The 23,226-nt window shown below is 40.5% G+C and overlaps 2 protein-coding genes and 2 long non-coding RNA genes across 4 annotated transcripts; all 4 read left to right on the top strand.

The window, feature by feature from the left end:
• The first annotated feature begins 4,809 nt into the window (after positions 1-4,809).
• Positions 4,810-7,994, top strand: LOC119727244 (melatonin receptor type 1B-B-like). The gene is made up of 2 exons (XM_038199110.1): positions 4,810-5,059; positions 6,310-7,994. The coding sequence occupies exon 2, from the start codon at positions 6,341-6,343 to the stop codon at positions 7,499-7,501; it is 1,161 nt and encodes a 386-aa protein (XP_038055038.1). The 5' UTR covers positions 4,810-5,059; positions 6,310-6,340; the 3' UTR covers positions 7,502-7,994.
• A 4,614-nt stretch (positions 7,995-12,608) lies between these two features.
• On the top strand, positions 12,609-13,776 carry LOC119721973 (melatonin receptor type 1B-B-like). The gene has a single exon (XM_038191978.1). The coding sequence runs from the start codon at positions 12,623-12,625 to the stop codon at positions 13,766-13,768; it is 1,146 nt and encodes a 381-aa protein (XP_038047906.1). The 5' UTR covers positions 12,609-12,622; the 3' UTR covers positions 13,769-13,776.
• A 1,761-nt stretch (positions 13,777-15,537) lies between these two features.
• On the top strand, positions 15,538-21,070 carry LOC119727257. Its single transcript, XR_005270930.1, has 4 exons — positions 15,538-16,242; positions 19,320-19,370; positions 19,566-19,673; positions 20,237-21,070. It is a non-coding gene; the product is annotated as an uncharacterized LOC119727257 (long non-coding RNA).
• An 895-nt stretch (positions 21,071-21,965) lies between these two features.
• LOC119727263 lies at positions 21,966-22,790 on the top strand. Its single transcript, XR_005270932.1, has 2 exons — positions 21,966-22,422; positions 22,712-22,790. It is a non-coding gene; the product is annotated as an uncharacterized LOC119727263 (long non-coding RNA).
• The last annotated feature ends 436 nt before the right edge of the window (positions 22,791-23,226 follow it).

Here is a 23,226-nt window from a genome sequence, read left to right on the forward strand (position 1 = left end):
CTGATGTAGCATACAATCCTATCGAAAGGCATAGGCCTATCTGTGTACTTTTGATCCAAACTAACTATACCAGTCAACATTTAATGTAGCTATATCAACATGAGGATGTACTCAATGCTTTACAACATAGGCCTATACTCCATAGGCCTAATTAATACTCGATAGGCTGTTCTCAACAGCTCTTAAATCAGGCCTGTGGGCTAGAATGGAGTAATTTGTTATATACCCAGTAAATTGACAGTGACATGACTCTGACAAGTGTACCGCCATCTGGGAAGAATATCTTTTTTTTTTCTGATCACGTGGTATAAACCTTTGAGGGCAAATATGTGTCGTGGATAGTTGCCGCACACAAAATGAAATAGTTATCGTGGATAGTTGCCGAACAACGAAGTGACATGTCGTGGATAGTTGCCACTCCACTATAAGTGACATGTCATGGATAATGTCGTGGATAGTTGCCGCACCACGAAGTGACATAAGTGTCGTGTGCAGTGGCGCACGGGGGGGGGGGGGGGGGGCTCCGTTGCCGCACACGAAGTGACATAAGTGTCGTGCAGTGGCGCACCCGGGGGGGGGGGGAGGCCCTCGGGGGTCTTGAGCCCCCCCCCCCCCTTCCAAGAGGTTGTTTTTTGGGGGTTTTTTTGGGGGGGGTTTTGGTAATTTTTTTTTTTAGTCCCACGATTTTACCTTGGTGACATGTATGTGGCTTATTTTCGAGTAGTATAATAGGGGTGTAAGTGGCGCCACCAACGTCAAAATAGTCAGCCCACGAAAAAAAGACTCACATTTTTTTTCTGCGGCCAAAAATTTTGGGCAACACTTTTTGAATAAAGTTTGAGCCCCCCCAAAAAAACCTCCCCCCCCCCCCAATCCTGGGTGCGCCACTGGTCGGGTGCACAAAGTCCATAGACGTACACTTAGTGGTTGCTGCAGAAGCTGTCCTATGCGTCACTTCGTGACGCACCCAACGACTAATTTATATGCCACGTGACAAACCTAACTAACCCAAGGAGGCGATATTTTAAAATTACAACCTTCAGTCGGACACCCGATTCGATTTTTGTTGGTCCAATAACACGGAGCTTGCTGGCGTTGAGAGTTTCGAACCAGTTCCTTTTTGAAGATGATGAATCAATTGTCTCCGAATAACAGAGTTCTACCTTCAGTTACCGCCCTTTCTCGCTGTTGATCGCGTTCGGTCTTCTCGGTTAAAATTTCGATGATGAAGATTGGCGCACTTGACAAATACAGGGTGAGTAAAAAAAAAGCGGAACCCATACACCAAAAATTTTATTTCATATTTAAAAATATTATGTAGCACAAAAAATAATAATGACTGGAAAGCCAATTTCATTAGGTACTTTTAGTTGAAAAATTGATTGAAATTGGTCAATCTGTTCAGAAGAAAACACCATTTAAACACAATGACCCTAAAACCTGTCTCGTCCAAAAAAAAACGTGATTTCAAGAATCTCGTCGCAAATGTCTTCAAACATCACCAGCGATAAAACCTCAGTTTAAACGTTAAAAATATTCCATCCTTTTGAAGGCCCGTCCTTTGAGAAAAATAGATTTTATAAATCATATTGTTTGCCTTACCAGGGTTGTTAATAAAGATATTGTGTTCTACAGTTGTTGAAACAAGTAATCTGTGTCATTTAGTTTCTTTGTCAAAACACACAATAAATTGCTTTTATTTTGACGAGACAGATTTTAGGGTAATTCTTTATGTGATTTTCTTTGCACGGATTGAGCAATTTCAGTAATGTTTTTATCTAAAAGTAGCTAATGAAATTAGCTTTCCAGTCATTGTTATTTTTGGGTGCTAAATATTTTTTTTTCAAACATGAAATATATTTTATGGGGTTTGGTTTCCGCTTTTTTGAACTCACCCTGTATCTGCAAATGCATGGAAGACACAGCAAAACTACGTATTATCGTGATATGACTTCCAGCATTAAATCAGGAAGTGTGTTTTAATAATCATTCTCATCGACTGTTCTGCTCCAAGAGTTGGGTAAATAAAAAAATAAAAAAAAAAAAATTAAAAAAATGTTTGACTGTGAAAATAGAGACGGCAGGGTATTTCCTGTGTTCATCCTTGGATTTCGAACCTATACAATTCCAGATGGGTCGGGAAAAAAAAGGCAAAGTGCATATTCAATTCAATTCAATTCAATTTATTCTCATCATGTAAAACATGAAACTTGTCTCCTCGTTCTTTATTAAAAAAAAAACACTTTAAAACCATATAAACATTTACATACATTGTACAAATAGACATAACAGCATAAAAAAACTGGCAAGAGTGAACGTAACCACAATTAAACAAACACATTCAGCCTAGTTAAGTAAATAAATAAACAACATGTCTGGATTGATGGAACTATATGTATAATGATAAAAAGCATATGGCACATTAATGGAAAGGAAACAATGGCAAGCCAGGTCTGGCTAGTGGGTAGAAAGGGAGCAGGAAAAGGATTATATAAAAATAATTATAACTTATATGTACGAGGGTTATAAACACACAGATTTACATAACAATTAAAAAAAACATTATCTAAGTTATAAGTCTGATTAAAATATGAAAATTGACCTTGGTAAAAAGAAGAATTGTGTCGTGTTATACGGATTCGACCTGACACAAATGGGTGAATGTGTGAGGAGGGGTGGATAAGAATATTATGAGATAAGGGCTAATCTGGCTGCACTAAAAACACATTTACAGCACGGGTTTTTTTAAAGCATTATCTGGTATAATTCTGATTAAAATATGAAATTGCACTCTGTAAAAAAAATGAATGACTGTGTCGTTTTGTGCTAGAGTTCAATTATTGACGGATTCGACAAATACAAGGGTGAGTCAAACGAAAAGTGACCTGGATTAAGTTCTTCCTTTTTTCTTAAAAAAGCAATTGAATTTGATGAACCAATGAAGAATGACATAAAAGAGGATGTTCATCCACTTATCTGAAGAGAAAAAAACCCACTGAAATTGATCCATGCTATACGTCAGAAGTTATGCATGTTTGACTAAAATAACCTGTTTTCATAGCTGTCCCTGTAATACCATTGGAAGCTATTGAGCTTATTGAGAATTACAGATTACACAGGCATTCAAATACGAATGAGATTTTAATCATTTGAGTCCAGACTGAAACACTGTCCGATTTTGCGATTTGAATATGAGGAACAAGTCAAGTTTGTTTTCTGTGAAATATTGATGGCGATTTGTGTCTGTTTATAGAGCTATAGGACCCACCTATGGTTTTCGTTCATTCATAGAGGTGGGAAAACGACCATGTTTCATTGTATTTAATGGGTATTCATCCATTCGTATAGAACGGTAAATGATCAGTGGTGGACAGCTGAATTTTGTGTTCTAGGCCTATGTATTAAAATATACATAACTTAAGAATAAAGTATGCAAGTTACGTGAATGTTTCACAGTTACTAGTCAATAACATGTACTTCATCCCTATGCTTTTTTTATGAAATGGAGCAATCAACATATTTAGTTATAAATGTTTGTTCTAAATCGGTGACTTTCTGTTTGATTCACTCTTGAAACAAAAGTCCCGCTATATAGTTATAGATCGATATGTATAGGGTGCCGTGACCTCTGGGTTTGTAATAATTGAGGAATATTTTCAGAGAACCTTTGAGGAGAATGACGTGTCATTTATAGGCAAGACACTTTGTCACAAATTGTCTCCCAGGATTATGATATGCCTGTGAGGACATATCTTGAGATTGGTGTGTTATATTCTTGAGCAGTTGCTCCTCTATTTAGCCATTGAACACTGTACCCCGGATAATGCAGGCGCGGATCCAAGGGGGGGGGGGGGTAACCCATAGAAATCCATGAAAAGGAATTGCGAAACAACCCCCCCCCCCCCCCTCGCTCCGACACCCATTTTTTATTTGCTAGTAATAATGTCCGCCTTGCACAAAATACGTACTGAGCCAGCTTGGTTAGGGGGTATATTTTACATTATTCTGTGATATAACGTTAATAATCGTCGAATTTGAACAGTGCCCCCATTGAAAGTATGGTACGAAACAAAAACCATTGTGTAAGGGCTCTCCCGCATTATTGTCAACAGCAATTTTGTCAAAAGAGGGCGCGCTATACAAAATATGGTCACCACGGTAAAAACTTCTGTCAACGCTGATCACGATCTGCCCAGCAACCGAAGTTGGCTTTGATTGAATACAACTAAACACTCTTTGGGGAAACGACAACTCAAGAATGGTATATTGCATCGTCCAATGATTGGTCGTGATATATGACACGACATGTTTAGAAATTGACGGGAATCGTTGAAGAATCAATGTAATATGACTTAAAGAAAATACAGTGTATTAATCGCGAAAAATTTAATCCGAACACAAGTCGATTCATTTGAACAAAAATCAAACACAATAACTTAAAAAAAAAACACCACATTGCATTGAATTGAAATTTCATCCAATAAATGGTCGTGAAATTATAACACGACAGATTTAAAAATTGACGGGAATCGTTCAAGAATAATTTGAATATGATTTAAAGAAAATACAGTGTATTTACCGCGGAAAAAAATCAATCCGAACACATTTTAATTGAACAAAAATAAAACATTCTTTGTGCAGACGCTAAATCCAGAAACATACATTGCATTGAATTGAAATTGCGTCCAATGATTGGACGAAAACCAGAGGAAGGTTGGGCGATCTCGAGAGCCCAATATACCGCCCAATCCAACCGCGCAGTGTGACTGAGCAATGCCATTGCCAAGAATAATAGTAAGCCCATACGATCCAATGAACACGGGTTGTTCCGCATTCCTGGTTGTTGCAGGATCACAGCATACGCTCTGTACACAGCGCTTGCCTCGTATTATGGTATTCGTTAAAAAAAATCATCTCTCCACAACGCATTATTACTGTTGAAGACACAAGTGGAAGAATTACTACACCTCCTTACCACATTTTGGGTTTTTTGCTTGGTAATTTCGAAAGCTTTATCTGAAGCAGGAACTACATCTTTGTCGTCTGGTTCCAAAAATCGGTGAGTGTGCAACGTTTTAAGTCAAATTTTAGTCAAAACCATGTTTGTTTTGGTTCACATTAGGTCTGCATTTGTGAAATGAACTGTTTGACGGGTATAAACGAGGCGTTGTTGAATAAGGCTACCTTATAGATATGATACCTTCGATACCTTCATAGAAATGATTGATAAGGAACACTTTGTTTTCCTCTCTCAAAAACATTTTAGGCGAATGAGTTGGTATGTTGCCCGATATCAGTCAGCGTATGAACTGCCTGTACATACAGGTTTGAACTGCCTATATATATATGGTCAAATTCTCCCCAAAATTATCATATTTATTTTACCTGAATTAACCAAATAAACAGAAAATATATTACTGCATGTAATGTTTTACCCAAATTGGACGGTCCTGTTACCATTTCTTTCTTGGAACAGCGCGAGAGTATAGATAAAAACATTGTTCCCCAAAATGGGAGTGCTGCAATTTTGGCCATAAACAATGCTTTGCAACAGTGACATTCGAAGAGGTCGCGTCTCCCGAGTAGCTTTTTTTTGCTGGGATTAATTTCGCTTATTGTGTATAACAATGGAAACTTGATCGGTGTGTGTAAAGCGATTCCTTTTCAAACCCCAAAGAAACGTCAACTTGGCTGTAGTAATCGAAGCGAGTTAGCGGATGTTTGTTTGTTTGATTGGTCGTGGTAAAAGATACAAATCATGAAATGCAATCCAATCTCAATGCAATGGAAATCGTATCGGGGTTCTCACCTAATTTTTTTTCCGAATAGATCATGCCAAATGTGAAATAATGCTATTAGGCATGACAGTGGTGAAACAAACACATTAGCATCTTTCGCGTGATATTTGATATTAAACTGCAAACAGTGGCGTATCCGGGGGGGGGGGGTTCCCCCCCCCCCGTCGGAATTTTTAGAATGACTTTTTTGTCAGTAGGCCTAACTATTTCTATTAATGGTTATAGAGTTCTGACATGAAAAAAAAGAAAGAAACAAGCTCCAAAACCATTACAATGCGCCGTGAAAATCGGCATATATTTGCCAGTATGCATAATAATGGTCATTTGGAAGTGTCCGGAAAAAAAGAACATGTCTACATTTTGGCGCGGATGTGCAAGTACGGTCCCCCCCCCCACCCCACATCAAAAGCTGTATACGCCACTGACTGCATCGCGTTATCACAACATTTTAAGTAAAAGGCAGTGTAACCCTGAAACTCCTTTCCCAAAACTCCACTCTCTATTCTCACAGCTCTGTATAACATCCAAAAACAAGGAGCAAAATGGGCGACGCAACGATGGTATTTTCCAACGATACTTCAACTGCAGGTGTTGACGACTCTTCGTCGGCAGTTCCCTGGATGGACAACTCAACCTTCACGGCAGCGAGTACCGAAGCAGGGCCGATGAGTAAATCCCTACAGACCTACCAAGAAAGGGTAGCAATGGCCGTATTGTGGCTCCTGATCGCCCTGATTGATATCATCGGTAACACCATGGTCATCCTCGCCGTGGTGTTCAGCAAGAAGCTCCGCACGTCCACCAACGTCTTCGTGGTCAGTCTCAGCGTGGCCGATCTGTTGACCGGCCTGGCGCTACCCATGAGCGCCGTCGGCCTGCTAAGCCCAGGAGACACTTGGCCGTGGTCCACCGAGACACCGTGCTATCTGGCCGGCATGCTTCTGTACATCAGCTCCTGCGCTAGTCTCTACAACCTGGCCTCCATCGCTCTCAACAGGCTGATCCTCATCAAGCGCCCGATGACCCTCTATCGTAGTCTCTACACCAGGCGCAACTTGGCCATCAACGTGGCAGTCTTGTGGTTCGTTGCCATCGCCACAATGGTCGTGCCACCTCTCTGTGGCGTCGGCGGCTTCGGCTACGACGAGCAACATCACAGCTGCAGCGACATGGACACCCATCCCAAGGCCAAGACCTTCGAGAAGATCCAAACCTTCCTCTCCTACCCCATCCCACTGATCATCATCGTCACCTCTTACACCCTCATCTACTTACACGTCCGGCGCCACTTCAAGGCCCAGAGGTCCTTGCGTGGTGGCATCAGCATCAGCGACACAGGCCCGGTCTCTAGCTCAAGCAGCTTCCAGGTATCCGACAACGCGGCTGTCTTGAAGACCTCCCAACAGGGTCGAGCCTACCGCCAGCAGCTCCAGATCACCAAGAATCTCTTCATGGCCGTCTGTGCTTTCGTCGTCTGCGTCACTCCGTACGGTGTGGCGCTCTTCATCCCCAACACCGACCGCTACCTGCTGTTCCTGGGCGTGGTCTTCACCTGCAACAGCTGCGTCAACCCGATCATCTACGCGTCCAAGCATCCACAGTTCAAGAAGGTTTTGCGCCGGATGCTGCAGTGCAGATACTCGCAGATTGAAGAGCCGTCTGACGCGTTGAAAGCCCTGATGACCTGCTGTTACAAAGCGTAACTGCATTATGTAACATATCTGAAACAGGCACAAGTCGTTATGTTAGAATGCACTTTGCACGAATTCCCCTTAATGTACCTTGGATTCAAACTAACTTTACCAGTCAACTCTTAATGTAGCTATATCAACATGAGGATGTACTCAATGTTTTAATACATAGGCCTATATACGATGATTAAATCAGCTATTAAATCAGGCGTGTGGGCTAGAATGGGGTACTTTGTACATGTACCCCGTAAACTGACAGTGACATGACTCATTTAAGTATACCGCCATCTTGGAAGTATATCATTTAATTGTTTTCTGATCACGTGTTATAAAGCTTTGAGGTCAAATATCTGTCACGTGTCTCATGCCACGCGTTTACAGATGCTTGCTTCACTTCGTCGGTCACTTAGTGGTGCTGCAAAATCTATCCTATGCGTCACTTCGTGATGCACCCCATGACTTAATTATATGCCACGTGACAAACCTAACTAACCGAAGGATGCGATATTCTTAAAGGGAATATACAACATTTGCAAACATCGAAAAATAAAAGTACCAAGTTTTTGCGAAATAAGTTAATAGGATGTTGGTAAATGACAGTCTAAAGCATCCTGTAAAATTATGGCACCTGGTATACTGTCATTTTCAAGAAAAGTGGTATTTTTGTATCAATTTCCAACGCTGATCGGCCGATCAGCGTTGGAAACAACTGGCTTTTTTTTCAAATACTGGACCCAATTGACCATTGCACTTGTTTGCAATCGATTACAAACCTATGAACGGGTACGAGCCAGCTAGACTGGTTCCCTGACCTTACAATTCCCCAATGTATGTAAACTGCTCTGTTTTCTTCTTATATAGAGTCAGGGAACCAGACTACAGGAAAATGATCGTTTTTCTTGGTTTTTATAGCATTTTCGAACCCAAAACCTCCAAAAAGTCAGTGTAACTATATTTGCTATATATTTCTAACCCCCCAATTCCATCCATTTCTGAAAATTACAGCAAAAGCAAATGATGTATATTCTCTTTAAATTACAACGATCGGTCGGACAACCGATTCGATTTTTGTCGGTCCCATAACACGGAGCTTGCTGCCGTTGAGAGTTTCGAACCAGTTATTGTTTTGAAGACAATCAATAGTCAATTGTCTCTGATTATATATTAACAGAGTTCTAGTTTCAGTTACCGCCCTTTCTCGGTCGCTATTGACCTAGCTTGTATACCCTGTACCTTGTATATAGATCAAACTTCCGAACGGTCCACTGAAGGGACTAAACTGTAAGTTTCGTTTTGGTCTCCTCGGTTAAAATTTCGAAGAAGGTCGGTGCACATGACAGATACCCGCAAATGCATAGAAGACACAACAAAACGACATACCGGTAGTATATCGTGACACGACTTCCTGCATTAAACCAGGAAATATGTTTTAATAATTATTCCCATCGAACGTTGGGTAAATACAAAAAAGAATGTTGAACTGTGAAAATAGAGCCTGCAGGGTAGTTCCTTTGGAAAGCAGTTTTCTTTGGTCCTTTGGGAAAGCAGTTTTCTTAAACTGAAATGGACTACCCTCGTTAAAGATTACAATAAAATAAAATTAAAAAGTTCCTGTATTCATCCTTAGATTTTGAACCCATACAACTGCACATGGGTCGGGTCAGAACAGGTAAAGTGCATATCAAATACAGGGAGAGTCAAACAGAAAGTGACCTGGATTACTTTGTTTTTCTCTTAAAAAGCAATCGAATTTGATGGACCAATTAAGTATGTCTTAAAAGAGCATGTTCTTCCACTCATGTGAAGACAAACATACTGAAATCAATACATGTTTTATATCAGAAATTATGTATGTTTTATATAATAAAAGAACCTAATTCCATAGCTTGCACGTAATGCCATTGTAAGCAGCTATTGAGCTTAGTTGAGAATTACAGATTACACACTGGCATTCAAATGCAAATGAGTGTTCATTCATTTTGAGTCAAGGCTGAAACCTTATTTGTACAGTTCACTGTCCGATTTTATGATTTGAATATGAGGAACAAGTCATTTTTTTTAATTCTGAAATATTGATGGCGATTTTTGTCTGTTTACCCATAGCGCTATATAGGACCCACATATACACGTATGGATTACCTTTGCAAGTTTGGGGTTTTTTTCGTGGAGGTGGGAAAACGTCTATGTTTCATTGTATTTAATGGGTATTCATCAGTCGTAGAATGGTATATGATCAGTGGTGAACAGCTGAATTTTGCGTTCTATTTATTAAAATAGACGAAACTTGAGAAATTTATAGGCAAGACATTTTGCCAAAATTGTCTCCCAGGAGTGTATGATATGCCGGTGAGGGCAGATATTGACGTTGGTTTGTAATATTCTTGAGCCGTTGCAGCTATATATTGAGCCATCGAACAATATACCCCAGATAATCATATACTGCTCAAAATGTGTACATTTGCAAATGTTTAATACTAGAGTTTATCAGCAAGAATGTAAAGTCAGATGCAGTTATCATTTTGTCGTGCATGTTAATTTGGAAAGGCTTTTACACCGGATTTTCACGATCGATTGTATATATGAATTGAGCGATTACGAATGACATTGTAAAAATAATAATCGCTATCGTTTTGAACTTTGAATATAATCATTGATACATAATGAATAAAAGCCGATTACGCAAGACAATTTGGAGGAAATATAAGATCTGAGGGTTTTGCCAAAAACGAAGAGTTACCACAATTATCAAGTTGATTTAGTTTTAAAAAAAAAGGGTTTTTTTTAACGTTCTTTGTGGAGACGATAAATCAAGAAAAACACACTGCAAATTTCGTCCAATGATTGGTCGTGATATATGACACGACATGTTTAAAAATTGACGGGAATTGTTGAAGAATCAATTTAATATGAATTAAAGAAAATACAGTGTATTAATCGCACCAAAAATCAATCCGAACACAAGTCAATTCATTTGAGCAAAAATAAAACACAATAACTAAAAAAAACACGCACACATTGCATTTGTGGAGAGATAAATCAAGAAAAACACATTGCATTGAATTGAAATTTCGTCAAATTATTGGTCGTGATATATGACACGACATGTTTAGAAACTTGACGGCAGTTGTTCAAGAATAATTTGAATATGATTTAAAGAAAATACAGTGTATTTACCGCGAACAAAAAACAATCCGAACACAAGTCAATTTTAATTGAACAAAAATAAAACATTCTTTGTGCAGACGATCAATCAAGAAAAATACATTGCATTGAATTGAAATTGCGTCCAATGATTGGACGAAAACCAGAGGAAGGTTGGGCGATCTCGAGAGCCCAATATACCGCCCAATCCAACCGAGCAGTGTGACTGAGCAATGCCATTGCCAAGAATAAGAGTCAGCCGAAATGATCCAATGAGCACGGGGCGCTGTTCCGCCTTCCTGGTTGCCGCAAGATCACGGGCATATCCGCTCTGTACACAGCGCTTGCCTTATGGTAGTCGTTAAAAAAGAAATCATATCTTCACAACGCATTATTACATCTAAACACACTACTAAAGACACAAGTGGCTTAGTGGAAGAATAAGCGCTGACACCTTCTTTCCACATGTTGGGACTTTTGCTCGGTAATTTCAAAAGCTTTATCTGAAACAGGGACTACATCTTTGTTGTCTGGTTCTAAAACTCGGTAAGTGTGCAACTTTTTAAATGAAATTTTAGTCAAACCATGTTTGTTTTAGTTTACTTTAGGTCTGCATTTGTTAAAGTAACTATTAACGAGGCGTTGTTGAATGGCTACCTTATAGAAATGATACCTTCGATACCTTCATAGAAATGATTGACAAGGAACACTTTGTTTTCCTCGCTCAAAAACATTTTAGGCGAATGAGTTGGTATGTTGCCCGATATCAGTCAGCGTATGAACTGCCTGTATATTCAGGTATGAACTGCCTATATATGTATTGGCAAATTCTCCCCCAAAATTGTCATACATTTTACCTGAATTAACCAACTAATCAGAAAATATATCACTGCATGTAATGTTATACCCAATTTTATTAACGGTCATGTTACCATTTCTTATTTGGAACAGTGCGAGAGTATAGATACAAACATTGTTCCCCAAAATGGGAGTGCTGCAATTTTGGCCATAAACAATGTTTTGCAACTGTACAGTGACATTCGAAGAGGTCCCGTCTCCCGAGTTTTGGTGGGATTAATTTTGCCTATTGTGTATAACAATGGAAACTTGATCGGTGTGTGTGAAACGATTCCTTTGCGACTTTTGAAACCCAAAGAAACGTCAACTTGACTATAGTAATCGAAACGAGTTGGCGGATGTTTGTTTGTTGGGTTGTTTGTTTGTTGGGGTGTTGGGGGAGTTGGGTTGTTTGTTTGTTTGTTGGTTGGTTGGTTGGGGGGGGGGGGTTTGTTGGTTGGGGTGTTGGGGTGTTTGTTTCTTTGTTTGGTCGTGGTAAAAGATACAAAACATGAAATGCAATCCAATCTCAATGCAATAGAAATCGTATCGAGGCTTTCACCTAATTTTTTTTTTTCCAAATAGATCATGCCAAATGTGAAAAAATGCTATTAGGCATGACATTGGTGAAACAAACACATTAGCATCTTTCGTGTGATATTTAATATTAAACGGCAAACAGTGGTGTATCCAGAGGGCGGGGGGGGGGGGGGTCCCCCCCCCCTGGTGGATATTTGAGAATACCTTTTTTTCAGTAACTATTTCTACTCATGGTTAAAGAGTTCTGGCATGAAGAAAAAAACAAGCTCCAAAACCATTACAATGCGCCGTGAAAATCGGCATATATTTCCCAGTATGCATAATGGTCATTTGGAAGTGTCCGGAGAAACGAACGTGGCTACATTTTGGCGCGTGTGTGCGAGTGCGGTTGCCCCCCCCCCCCCCCCCCCATCTTCCCGACCTCAAAAGCTGGATACGCCACTGACTGCAAATGTCTAAACTGGGACACTTTTCCGAAAGTCTGCATCGCGTTATCACAACATGTTGTGTAAACACTGTAGTGCAACCCTGAAACTCCTTTCCCTAAACCTAACTCTCTATTCTCACAGCTCCGTATAACATCCAAAAACAAGGAGCAAAATGGGTGACGCAACGATGGTATTTTCCAACGATACTTCAACTGCAGGTGTTGACGAATCTTCGTCGGCAGTTCCCTGGATGGACAACTCAACCTTCACGGCAGCGAGTACCGAAGCAGGGCCGATGAGTAAATCCCTACAGACCTACCAAGAGAGGATAGTAATCGCCGTACTGTGGCTTATGATCGCCCTGATTGATATCATCGGTAACACCATGGTCATCCTCGCCGTGGTGTTCAGCAGGAAGCTCCGCACGTCCACCAACGTCTTCGTGGTCAGTCTCAGCGTAGCCGACCTGCTGACCGGCCTGGCGCTTCCCATGAGCGCCGTCGGCCTGCTCAGCCCAGGAGACGCTTGGCCGTGGTCCACCGAGACACCGTGCTACCTTGCCGGCATGCTTCTGTACATCAGCTCCTGCGCTAGTCTCTACAACCTGGCCTCCATCGCTCTGAACAGGCTGATCCTCATCAAGCGCCCGATGACCCTCTATCATAGTCTCTACACAAGGCGCAACTTGGCCATCAACGTGGCAGTTTTGTGGTTCGTTGCCATCGCCACAATGGTCGTGCCACCTCTCTGTGGCGTCGGCGGCTTCGGCTACGACGAGCAGCATCACACCTGCAGCGACCTGGACACCCATCCCAAGGCCAAGACCTTCGAGAGGATCCAAACCTTCCTCGGCTATCCCATCCCACTGATCATCATCGTCACCTCTTACACCCTCATCTACCTACACGTCCGGCGCCACTTCAAGGCCCAGAGGTCCTTGCGTGGTGGCATCAGCATCAGCGACACAGGCCCGGTCTCTAGCTCAAGCGGCTTCCAGGTATCCGACAACGCGGCTGTCTTGAAGACCTCCCAACAGGGTCGAGCCTACCGCCAGCAGCTCCAGATCACCAAGAATCTCTTCATGGCCGTCTGTGCCTTTTTCGTTTGCATCACTCCGTATTGCGTGGCACTCTTCATCCCCAATACCGACCGCTACCTGTTGTTCCTGGGCGTGGTCTTCACCTGCAACAGCTGCGTCAACCCGATCATCTACGTGTCCAAGCATCCACAGTTCAAGAAGGTTTTGCGCCGGATGCTGCAGTGCAGGTACTCGCAGATTGAAGAGCCTTCTGACGCGTTGAAAGCCCTGATGACCTGCTGTTACAAAGCGTAACTGCATTATGTAACAAACAATCCTATCGAAAGGCATATCTGAAACAGGCACAAGTCGTTATCTTAGAATGCACTTTGCACGAATTCCACTAAATGTACCTTGGATTCAAACTAACTATACCAGTCAACTCTTAATGTAGTTATGTACTCAATGTTTTAATACATAAGCCTATTTACGATGATTAAATCCGCTATCAAATCAGACGTGTGGACAAGAAGGGGTACTTTGTACACGTACCCAGTAAACTGACAGTGACATGCCTCATTCAAGTATACCGCCATCTTGGAAGTATATCATTTATTCTTTTTCTGATCACGTGTTATAAAGCTTTGAGGGCAAACATCTGTCATGTGTCTCATGCCACGCGTTTACATATGCTTGCTTCACTTCGTCGGTCACTTAGTGGTGCTGCAAAATCTATCTTATGCGTCACTTCGTGATGCACCCCATGACTTAACTATATGCCACGCGACAAACCTAACTAAACCGAAGGATGCGATATTCTTAAATTACAACGATCGGTCGGACAACCGATTCGATTTTTGTCGGTCCCATAACACGGAGCTTGCTGGCGTTGAGAGTTTCGAACCAGTTCCTTTTTTGAAGACAATCAATAGTCAATTGTCTCTGATTATATAGTATCAGAGTTCTAGTTTCAGTTACCGCCCTTTCTCGGTCGCTATTGACCTTGTATACCCTGTACCTTGTATATAGATCAAACTCCCGAACGGTCCACTGAAGGGACTAAATCGGAAGTTTCGTTTTGGTCTCCTCGGTTAAAATTTCGAAGAAGGTCGGTGCACATGACAAATACCCGCAAATGCATAGAAGACACAACAAAACGACATACCGGTAGTAAATCGTGACACGACTTCCTGCATTAAACCAGGAAATGTGTTTTAATAATTATTCCCATCGAATGTTCTACTCCATACTTTGGGTAAATACAAAATGAATGTTGGACTGTGAAAATAGAGCCTGCAGGGTAGTTCCTTTGGGAATTTAAAAAAAAAAGTTCCTGTATCTATCCTTAGATTTCGAACCTATACAACTGCCCACGGGTCGTGTAAAAAACAGGTAAAGAGTATATTAAATACACGGCGAGTCAAACAGAAAGTGACCTGGATTAAAATGTCAATAAAATGTGTACATTTGTAAATGTTTAATACTAGAGTTTATTATGTAAGAATGTAAAGTCAGATGCAGTTATCATTTTGTCGTGCATGTTAATTTGGCAAGGCTTTTTACACCTGATTATCACGATCGATTGTATTAAATGAATTGAACGATTATGTATAACATTGTAAAAATCGCTATCGTTTTGCTACTTTGAATAACTATAATATTGATACATAATGATTAAAAGCCGATTACGCAGGAAAATTCAATGAGGAAATATAAGATCTGAGGGTTTTGCCAAAAACGTACAGTTATCACAATAATCAAGTTGATGTATTTTTTTTTGTCGTGATTTTGTTTCAAGTGGAAACACCACAACTATGTCACAATTTCCTTTTCCTTTAATAAACACGGAATCCCAAAGTTGGCCGGCCTAGCGTTTACGAGTGTGTAATTATGAACAGCATTTCCGTATGTGTGACCTATATAAGATCTGGGTCAGATACTCTTTTATTTTGTCATCCAAAACAAACATGAGACTTCCCCCTCGAGGCACTGTGTCGCATTTGGCCTGTGACTATTATACACTAACAATAGGGCCGAAGTCTGACAAAGGGAAGAACACAGTCTACACTGTAAAACGCGAGAACATGTGACACGTTTATAAAATAAACGCAGTGTTTTAGATTTAAACACTATGTGACAAAATTAAACACATCATGTGTTTTTAAACAAAACAGTTAGCGTTTAATGTCAACAGTGCTATAGGGTGTTTATTATGAGATCGGTTTTAGAAAATATGGTTTCCTGTTCAATTTCACTAGTTAGCATTTTGTTTATTCCCAAAGAATAACACTTTGTTTAAAAAAAGGCTTATTAACTAATTAGGACACTAATAATAACTCAAGTTATTAATTTAGCTGTTTGTGTTCAACACCTAATAAACACGGTACACGTCACGATGTTTAAATATGACCACGTGATGTTAGGTCTTAACCAATAGGATTAAATCTGATTGCGTGCTGGCGCGGCATAATCGGGCCAGTTAATTACGCGGCACAAAGACAACCGCCATTTTTCTGACAATAATCTGGGCACACTAATAGAATAATGTTATGGCGAGAATTATTATCGTCATTCGTGGTAACAAAATTTGCACGGGTAATGAAACAATATACATGTATGATGTATTCTCACAGAAGGTACTAACAGTTGGTCATGACCTAGGCTAGAGGTCAAGTTTGGTATGCATATTGCCAAGTCAGCAAGAGTACATGTACTCAGATGCAACGTATTCTGTGCATGCAGTACGACGGTTGTAGTTTGAACCAGTTCTGGAAGCTCCCACACAGGTGGTAAGTTTTGTCTTTTGTGTTGTTTGATTTAATTAATCCCTATATACAATATGATAGATTTAGAAATACGAGATGAGATGAATTAGTGGGAGCAATTATTGGCCAAAGGATCGTGTGATAAAACATGAATATGAAGGGGAAAAAACAACCCTGATTTTGATTTCCTCATATTATTTTTCTTGGATGACGATGCTGTTATACAGTACAAGCTGATTTACCCGATCATAGATCGGGTAGGGCGTATTTGTGTTGGGGTTGAAAGTGTGGGGAGTTAAATGTAAATGGGGGATTTAGTTGAGAAGACTTGTAGCTAAAGAAAAGCAAGTGACGCGATCTGAGGCAATTTCTGAGCACGTACGATAGTAAAACAAAAGATCATCTTTTAAACATCATTTTCGAGTTTGGAGTCATTGAATCAGCTTTTCTGAGCAAATGAATATTATAGTAGGCTACAATTTTTATTCGGGGAAGAAAAAGTGGGGGTAGGGAACCAAACGATATTGCCCGCTTTAAAATGTTGGGGTGGGGGTCCCCCGTCCCCCACCGATTGACGCCGCGCCCATGATAATTATGTACCATGGCATGTATAAACTGTCTGTAAATTTTCCCGTTGGTCTGTTAAATTGCATTTTGTGAGGCAGTCGCGTTTGTTAATGTGGGAAAACTGAGTTGAAAGACTTACCGTATAGTACACAGGCGAAGGCTGATTGTACTGTTTTGACAATAAATCATAATGGAATAAAACGTGAAGGTGACATTTGCAATGAAAATGTTGAGTGTGTAACCATAAAATTACATAGTCTGAATCATGGAGGAAGGTCATTATGAAGATACAGTATTGGACTCTTCAACAAACGTAAACTTGAACTTCTTACAATTTGCGAGACCTGCGAGGAAAAAGTCGATTTAACTATTTTATTCAAGTTGGCATGGTTCAACCATAATAAAAGCAAGGCCAAACAGCCAACAACCGCCAATATTATTATTTATGCACTCTTCGTTATTCGAACCCAACATAGTTCAAAGATCACAATATTTGAAGCAATGCATCGATCCCTCGTTCATTTACCCCATCATAGATCGGGTAGGGCGTAGAGTTGGGGATGAAAATGTGGGGAGATGAATGTAATTGGGGGATTTAGTTGAGAAGACATGCAGTTATAGAAAAGCAATTTCTGTGGTGCGATCTGAGGCAATTTCTGACCACTAAACAATTTTTTTTAGCAAAAGATAATCTTTTAAACATCATTTTCGAGTTTGGTGTCATTGAATCAGCTATTCTGAGTAATAGAATCATTATACATGTAGTAGCTACAATTTTTATTCGGGGAAGAAAAGTGGGGGGAGGGGACCAAAACAGCGTTCACCGCTTTAAAATGGGGGGGGGGGGGTGGAGGGGTTCCCCGTCCCCCACCGATTGACGCCCATGATAATTATGTACCATGGCAACAGTCTGTAAATGTTCCCGTTGGTCCGTTAAATTGGCATTTTGTGAGGCAGTGGCATTTGTGAGAAAACTTGAAAGGCTTACCGTAGTACACAGGCGAAGGCTGATTAGGAAGGTCATAATTAAGTTTCAGTATATTGGACTCTTCAACAAACGTAAACTTGAACTTCTTACAATTTGCGAGACTGTCTGCGAGGAAAAAGTCGAGTCAACTGTTATTCAACTTGGGTCAACCATCTATATAAGAGCAAATTTTACTCGGCCTCCGAGAAATGTTTGCTCCTGAAACGATCTGAGACCGCGGTCTTTCGCGACGCCAAAATCGCTCCACGTCCGTGGGAAAATGTGGAGGGTGTCTTCCGCCAGATCGGACACATTTTCGTCGATTTTTTGTGTGACTGCGTTTAAGATCGCGATGTTTGAAGCAATGCATCGATCCTTCGTTGATCCCAGACAGGCCCCCGAAATTATAACGCAACACTGTGGCGGGCAGCGAACTCCAACGCTCAGCCTTGGTGGTGGAAGCATGGAGCTGTAAACACATTATGGAAGCAACAGCACTCTTGTCACGCGACGTCACATGCTTGCGCTTCAAATAGCGAGCACCGTAGACCCAACCTCGTTTCCAGGGTGTGGAGCAGGCTGCAGTACGCGTTGCCATCGACAGTTTTGGATAGCCCGGAAATACTACGCAGTGTAGACTTTCGATTGGTCAGACCGCGCAAGGCATACTTAATGTGAAGTCCTTCTGAGTATTCGTTGCACTCGGCGCAGGGGCGGCAAGCGAAGCATATGAAAGAATAGGGGCACTCGGTGGCCACGCACCATGGAGAAAAAATATTTTACCAAGGTCACCCCACACCACAATTTGGGGAACGCTTTTGCAGAACGGCTGAGTAGAACACGTAAACGAAACCCCTACGTTGACCTCGCTGACCTCGCACAGTCTAGACTCGCAGAAAAGCCAGCACAGGGGGCGGCCAGGCAGTCAACGTGAAAGCGCACACGACGGCTAATTCCTGCGCAAAATGCAGTCACGAAAAATAGACGAAAAGGATCGCCGGTCCGTACGGGAAAATCAGGACGACCCGAAGTGTCCGACCCGGCGGAAGACACCCTCCGTATTTTTCCACGGACGTGGAGCGATTTTGGCGCAGCGGGAGCCCGCGGTCTCGGATCCTTTCATGAGCAAACATCGTCTCGGAGGCCGAGTTAAACTCTCTCTTATATATATAGATAACTGCTGTGCAGCTCACAATATTATGAAGGAAGTTCTGTATTTGAGCCACATTATGGGGTGGTCTATGTTGAGTGTATACTTAATATGAGGCTATAAGCCTATGGGGCGAATTACAATTGCAAACACGCAGTGTCAAAATGTTTGTAATCTTGGAAAATTCAGTGAAGTGGATTTTTTTTTTGAAATCGTGATTTAACTATTCAATAAAAGCATGCTAGTGTTATCACCACTGCCTAAGTTATGTAATCTGAAAGGGACCAGCATGAATGATTTTGAAAAGAAAATTCTAGTATTTGTAAGGTCAGGTACAAATTGTTTAACCATAATTTCCATTTCTCATGATGTTATGGGCGTATATTGTTTTGATATTTTCTTTCTGTATATTTTCAGGGTGTGTCTAATCCCTTGCAGATGAAGGAAGCTATTGACTTTTAAAATGAAGTAAGTGTCTTTTGGCATTGATCGTCATTTGGCAGTGCAGTGTGTGATTGTAAAGATCAGCTGTGTATACAACTTTTGAAAAACCAGCAGTGCGTGTACATAAAAGATGATCCCCAAATTTTTGGTACAATGCAGTATTTCACAGGGATTCAAAACAATTCGTTTTACAGAACATGTGTTATGTTTTGAATATAGGGTCCTCTGTAGACGCTCGATGTAATTGCATACATGTACGTTCAGCAGAACACCAAGTTTGAACGTGGCGAGGGTACGAAGACGAGGAGAGTGCTAACTATTCATGAGGTAATTTTGTATTGTAAAATATATTATTCAAATCTTCAATTTAATTGAATGATGATGTTTGGCTGAGATTCTATCTTGCATAAGAACCTTTCAACTTCCACTGTAAATTTACTCTGGCGGTAAAACATCATGAAATGAAAAAGTATAACATTCTAGGTGAATACAATTTTGAAATACAATTTTAAATAGAAAGTCTCCGTAAATACCTACATGACTGCAAAGTTATTGGTACGAAACTGTGAAAAGCTTGCCTGTTTTCTTCAGATTTTATTTTTAATATTTGATCCACGATCAAGCTCAAGCTGTAACTTTACAGTCTTTGTGCACATTATCTCTGATAACAAAGGTTAATATTGACGTGAGTCCCAAAAAGGCCGACAATTGTGCAATTTACTTTTGAACCCAATTTTGTAATCAGTTTTCATATTCTTCCTGGAGTAAACTTTATTAATGACTTGTCATTTTAGGGTCTCCATTATTTTTTTTTACTGTGAGTTTGGTTTCACTTTCAAAGTTGATCAGTTTATGTATGGCTCACTCAGAAATCTTGTTCATGTCCACAGAATGCTGCTGAACCAGACAGAGTATCTGCATCAAAACTACAGTTTACATTACATGTGGAGGGAGACACCATCAAGAAAGTCTCGAACTACAACACGTACAATGATGCGCTTCTTCTCCAGCTTGGGGAACTATGCCTTTGATTTGGATTGTCCAAAGTATTTTCACGTGCTTTGAGTTATTTTCAAAAAATCATAATTAGAGAAAAGTTTTCCTGGCAGATTCCAGCAAATTGATGCAGTTCACTACAAGGTATTTGTGTATAAATTAATTAGATATATTGTTGAAATCTCAGCTAAAGATCAATACTTATTTTACCACTTCAAACTATAACGCAAACCTTCATAGGTTTTAAAAAACAAGCATAATCTTTTGCAGTTTTACTTCTAACTCTCATTGAATTGGAAAATAATTGATTTTAGCCCTATTTCCAGATATATTCATTTACTTTTAATTCACCCTTTTTGTGTTTGTTTATGTTTTTGTTTCTTTGTTTTGATACTTGTGAAAAATGTAATTGGCCTTAATGTTGGGGTCTTAAAAAAAGGATTGTTGGAAACATACTGATAGGCATGTGGCATATTCACATAAATGTCACATTATTTTTGCTGTCGTGATGTACAATATTCTCTAGGGTTGACCATAAAAATGCATTTGTATTTTATTGTTGTCATTTTCATGATTCAATAGAACTGAATAGGCCTTTCACCACAATCCTATAGGTGAAAATGAAGACAGCTTTGTGAAGTGCCCTAAATGCGTTTATTTCAATGTTGTTAATATTGTGACTGAAGTTTTACTTGCAATTTTGAATACTGTTCGAAAACTAAACACACACTGTGAATATAAACACTTGAAAATAATAATAAATGGCGTCACATGTTTAAAATCTGTCACAAGCAATAAACGTGTCACATGTTTAAAATTACAACAGATTGACGTGTTTTCTTTTTGACTGTGTGTTTACTTTTTAAACGTCAGTAGTATTTAAATTTTAAACGCCTTTGATGTATATATTTTAAACACTGTTCCGTTTAAAGATTAAACACCGTCAGTGTGCTGATTTTAAACACCAAATATGTTTTCAAATTAAACATGTTCATTGGATAAACTGCGTCACATGTTTAAAAACTGTCACAGATTAGTGTTTATTTAGGTGTTCTAAACCTAAACACATGGTTTACAGTGTATATGCAGGAAGTATGGTCCATAAAAATATATACCTGTAATTATAGCAGGGAGTTTTCCCAGCGATTTTGTGAGGTCCAGTTGATAATACTCCCAATAGCAAGGTATACAATTATTCAACTCAATCATACATCAGGGGGCATCAGCATCAGCGACACAGGCCCGGTCTCTAGCTCAAGCAGCTTCCAGGTATCCGACAACGCGGCTGTCTTGAAGACCTCCCAACAGGGTCGAGCCTACCGCCAGCAGCTCCAGATCACCAAGAATCTCTTCATGGCCGTCTGTGCTTTCGTCGTCTGCGTCACTCCGTACGGTGTGGCGCTCTTCATCGCCAACACCGACCGCTACCTGTTGTTCCTGGGCGTGGTCTTCACCTGCAACAGCTGCGTCAACCCGATCATCTACGCGTCCAAGCATCCACAGTTCAAGAAGGTTTTGCGCCGGATGCTGCAGTGCAGATACTCGCAGATTGAAGAGCCGTCTGACGCGTTGTAAGCCCTGATGACCTGCTGTTACAAAGCGTAACTGCATTATGTAATGTAGTGATTAGAAATTATTTATTTGCTTTGCCCGTTAGGTCAAATGAGGGCGCTGTTTAAGTTAACTGGTCAAACTTCCGCGAATTTGTTGAGGGGTTATGAGGATATAGAAATAGTACGTTCATCAGCCAAGTAAGGGGATATTTTGACGATAATAGATAACTAAGGGGTTCTATCTCTCATGAAGTGCTGTATTCTCAGAAGTAAATTTCTGTTATTGTAAAATATGTGAATGTAGGATAGAGCAGATGATGTTTTAATCGTGTGCGCCTTAATACTAAACAACTGTTTACGTAAGCGGGTTTGGCGGGCACTGTCTCCGAGGTCTGCGTTTCTGACAGCTGCAGAAAGCTTGCTTTAGCAACTATTATCAGACCAATTTAGCCTGACAGCCGATGGCTGGAATGTATTACTAGACACCAGAGGAAGGAGAGACAGCCCTGGAGCCCGTGCACTGGCTGGTATGGGACAAATTGAATTATTTTCATGTTATTTTGGGGGTTTTACTATCAACGAAAGTGTAACTTCCAAGACGCCGACCGGGTCAGAGGTCACATGTCATACATGTATGTTAATGTGGGAAAGCTGTTGTATTTGCAATGGAGTTCTTTGTATGGGTTGGACTATGTAATTTTCTAGGGTTAATTTATTACTTGTACTCATATGTATTGTGATTAATGGGATACATTCACATGTATGTGAAGTTATGTGAGTTTATATTGATTTATTTTTAATGTATTTGATTACTAGGTTTTTTTGTGATGAATGGGAGCAGAAACGACTAATAAATTTGATGTGATTGAATCATCACCCCTGAACCTCGACTCCACACCGAGTTTCACTACAAAATTGGTAACACGGATGGGGTGCTGAGTGCTGACCTAATGACCTGACTGAACGGGTGGACGGTGACGTGAGCCTAGCGTAGGAGAACTGCGGGGAATTACATGCGTTTGCTGGGGAGGCAACGTGGACGGATGCCGTAACAGTACCACTACCAGGGAGTCTGAAAGGGAACTACAGACAGTGGTTGCGGTAGGCAGTTTGGAGTCATACGCATGGACTGTGTCATGTTTACTCATACAGTTTAAATGTAAATCAGTAGTTACATTGTAGATTAGGTTGCCAGCAGTAAGTGGTCGTGATAACTGAAGAAACAAAAACAAAAACCAGCCAGTGCATTATCGGTTGAAAATATTGGGTAATCTGCCAGTTAATTGGACCTAGTTAATTTAGCCGTGTTGATTGTAGAAATATTTTAGGCT

The sequence above is a fragment of the Patiria miniata genome, unplaced genomic scaffold, assembly GCF_015706575.1.
Source record: "Patiria miniata isolate m_02_andy unplaced genomic scaffold, ASM1570657v1 HiC_scaffold_1, whole genome shotgun sequence".
Classification (NCBI taxonomy): domain Eukaryota; kingdom Metazoa; phylum Echinodermata; class Asteroidea; order Valvatida; family Asterinidae; genus Patiria; species Patiria miniata.

Bases quoted from the DNA above. Each gene is read 5' to 3' on its own strand.
- LOC119727244 (XM_038199110.1), top strand. From the start codon at position 6,341: ATGGGCGACGCAACGATGGTATTTTCCAACGATACTTCAACTGCAGGT.
- LOC119721973 (XM_038191978.1), top strand. From the start codon at position 12,623: ATGGTATTTTCCAACGATACTTCAACTGCAGGTGTTGACGAATCTTCG.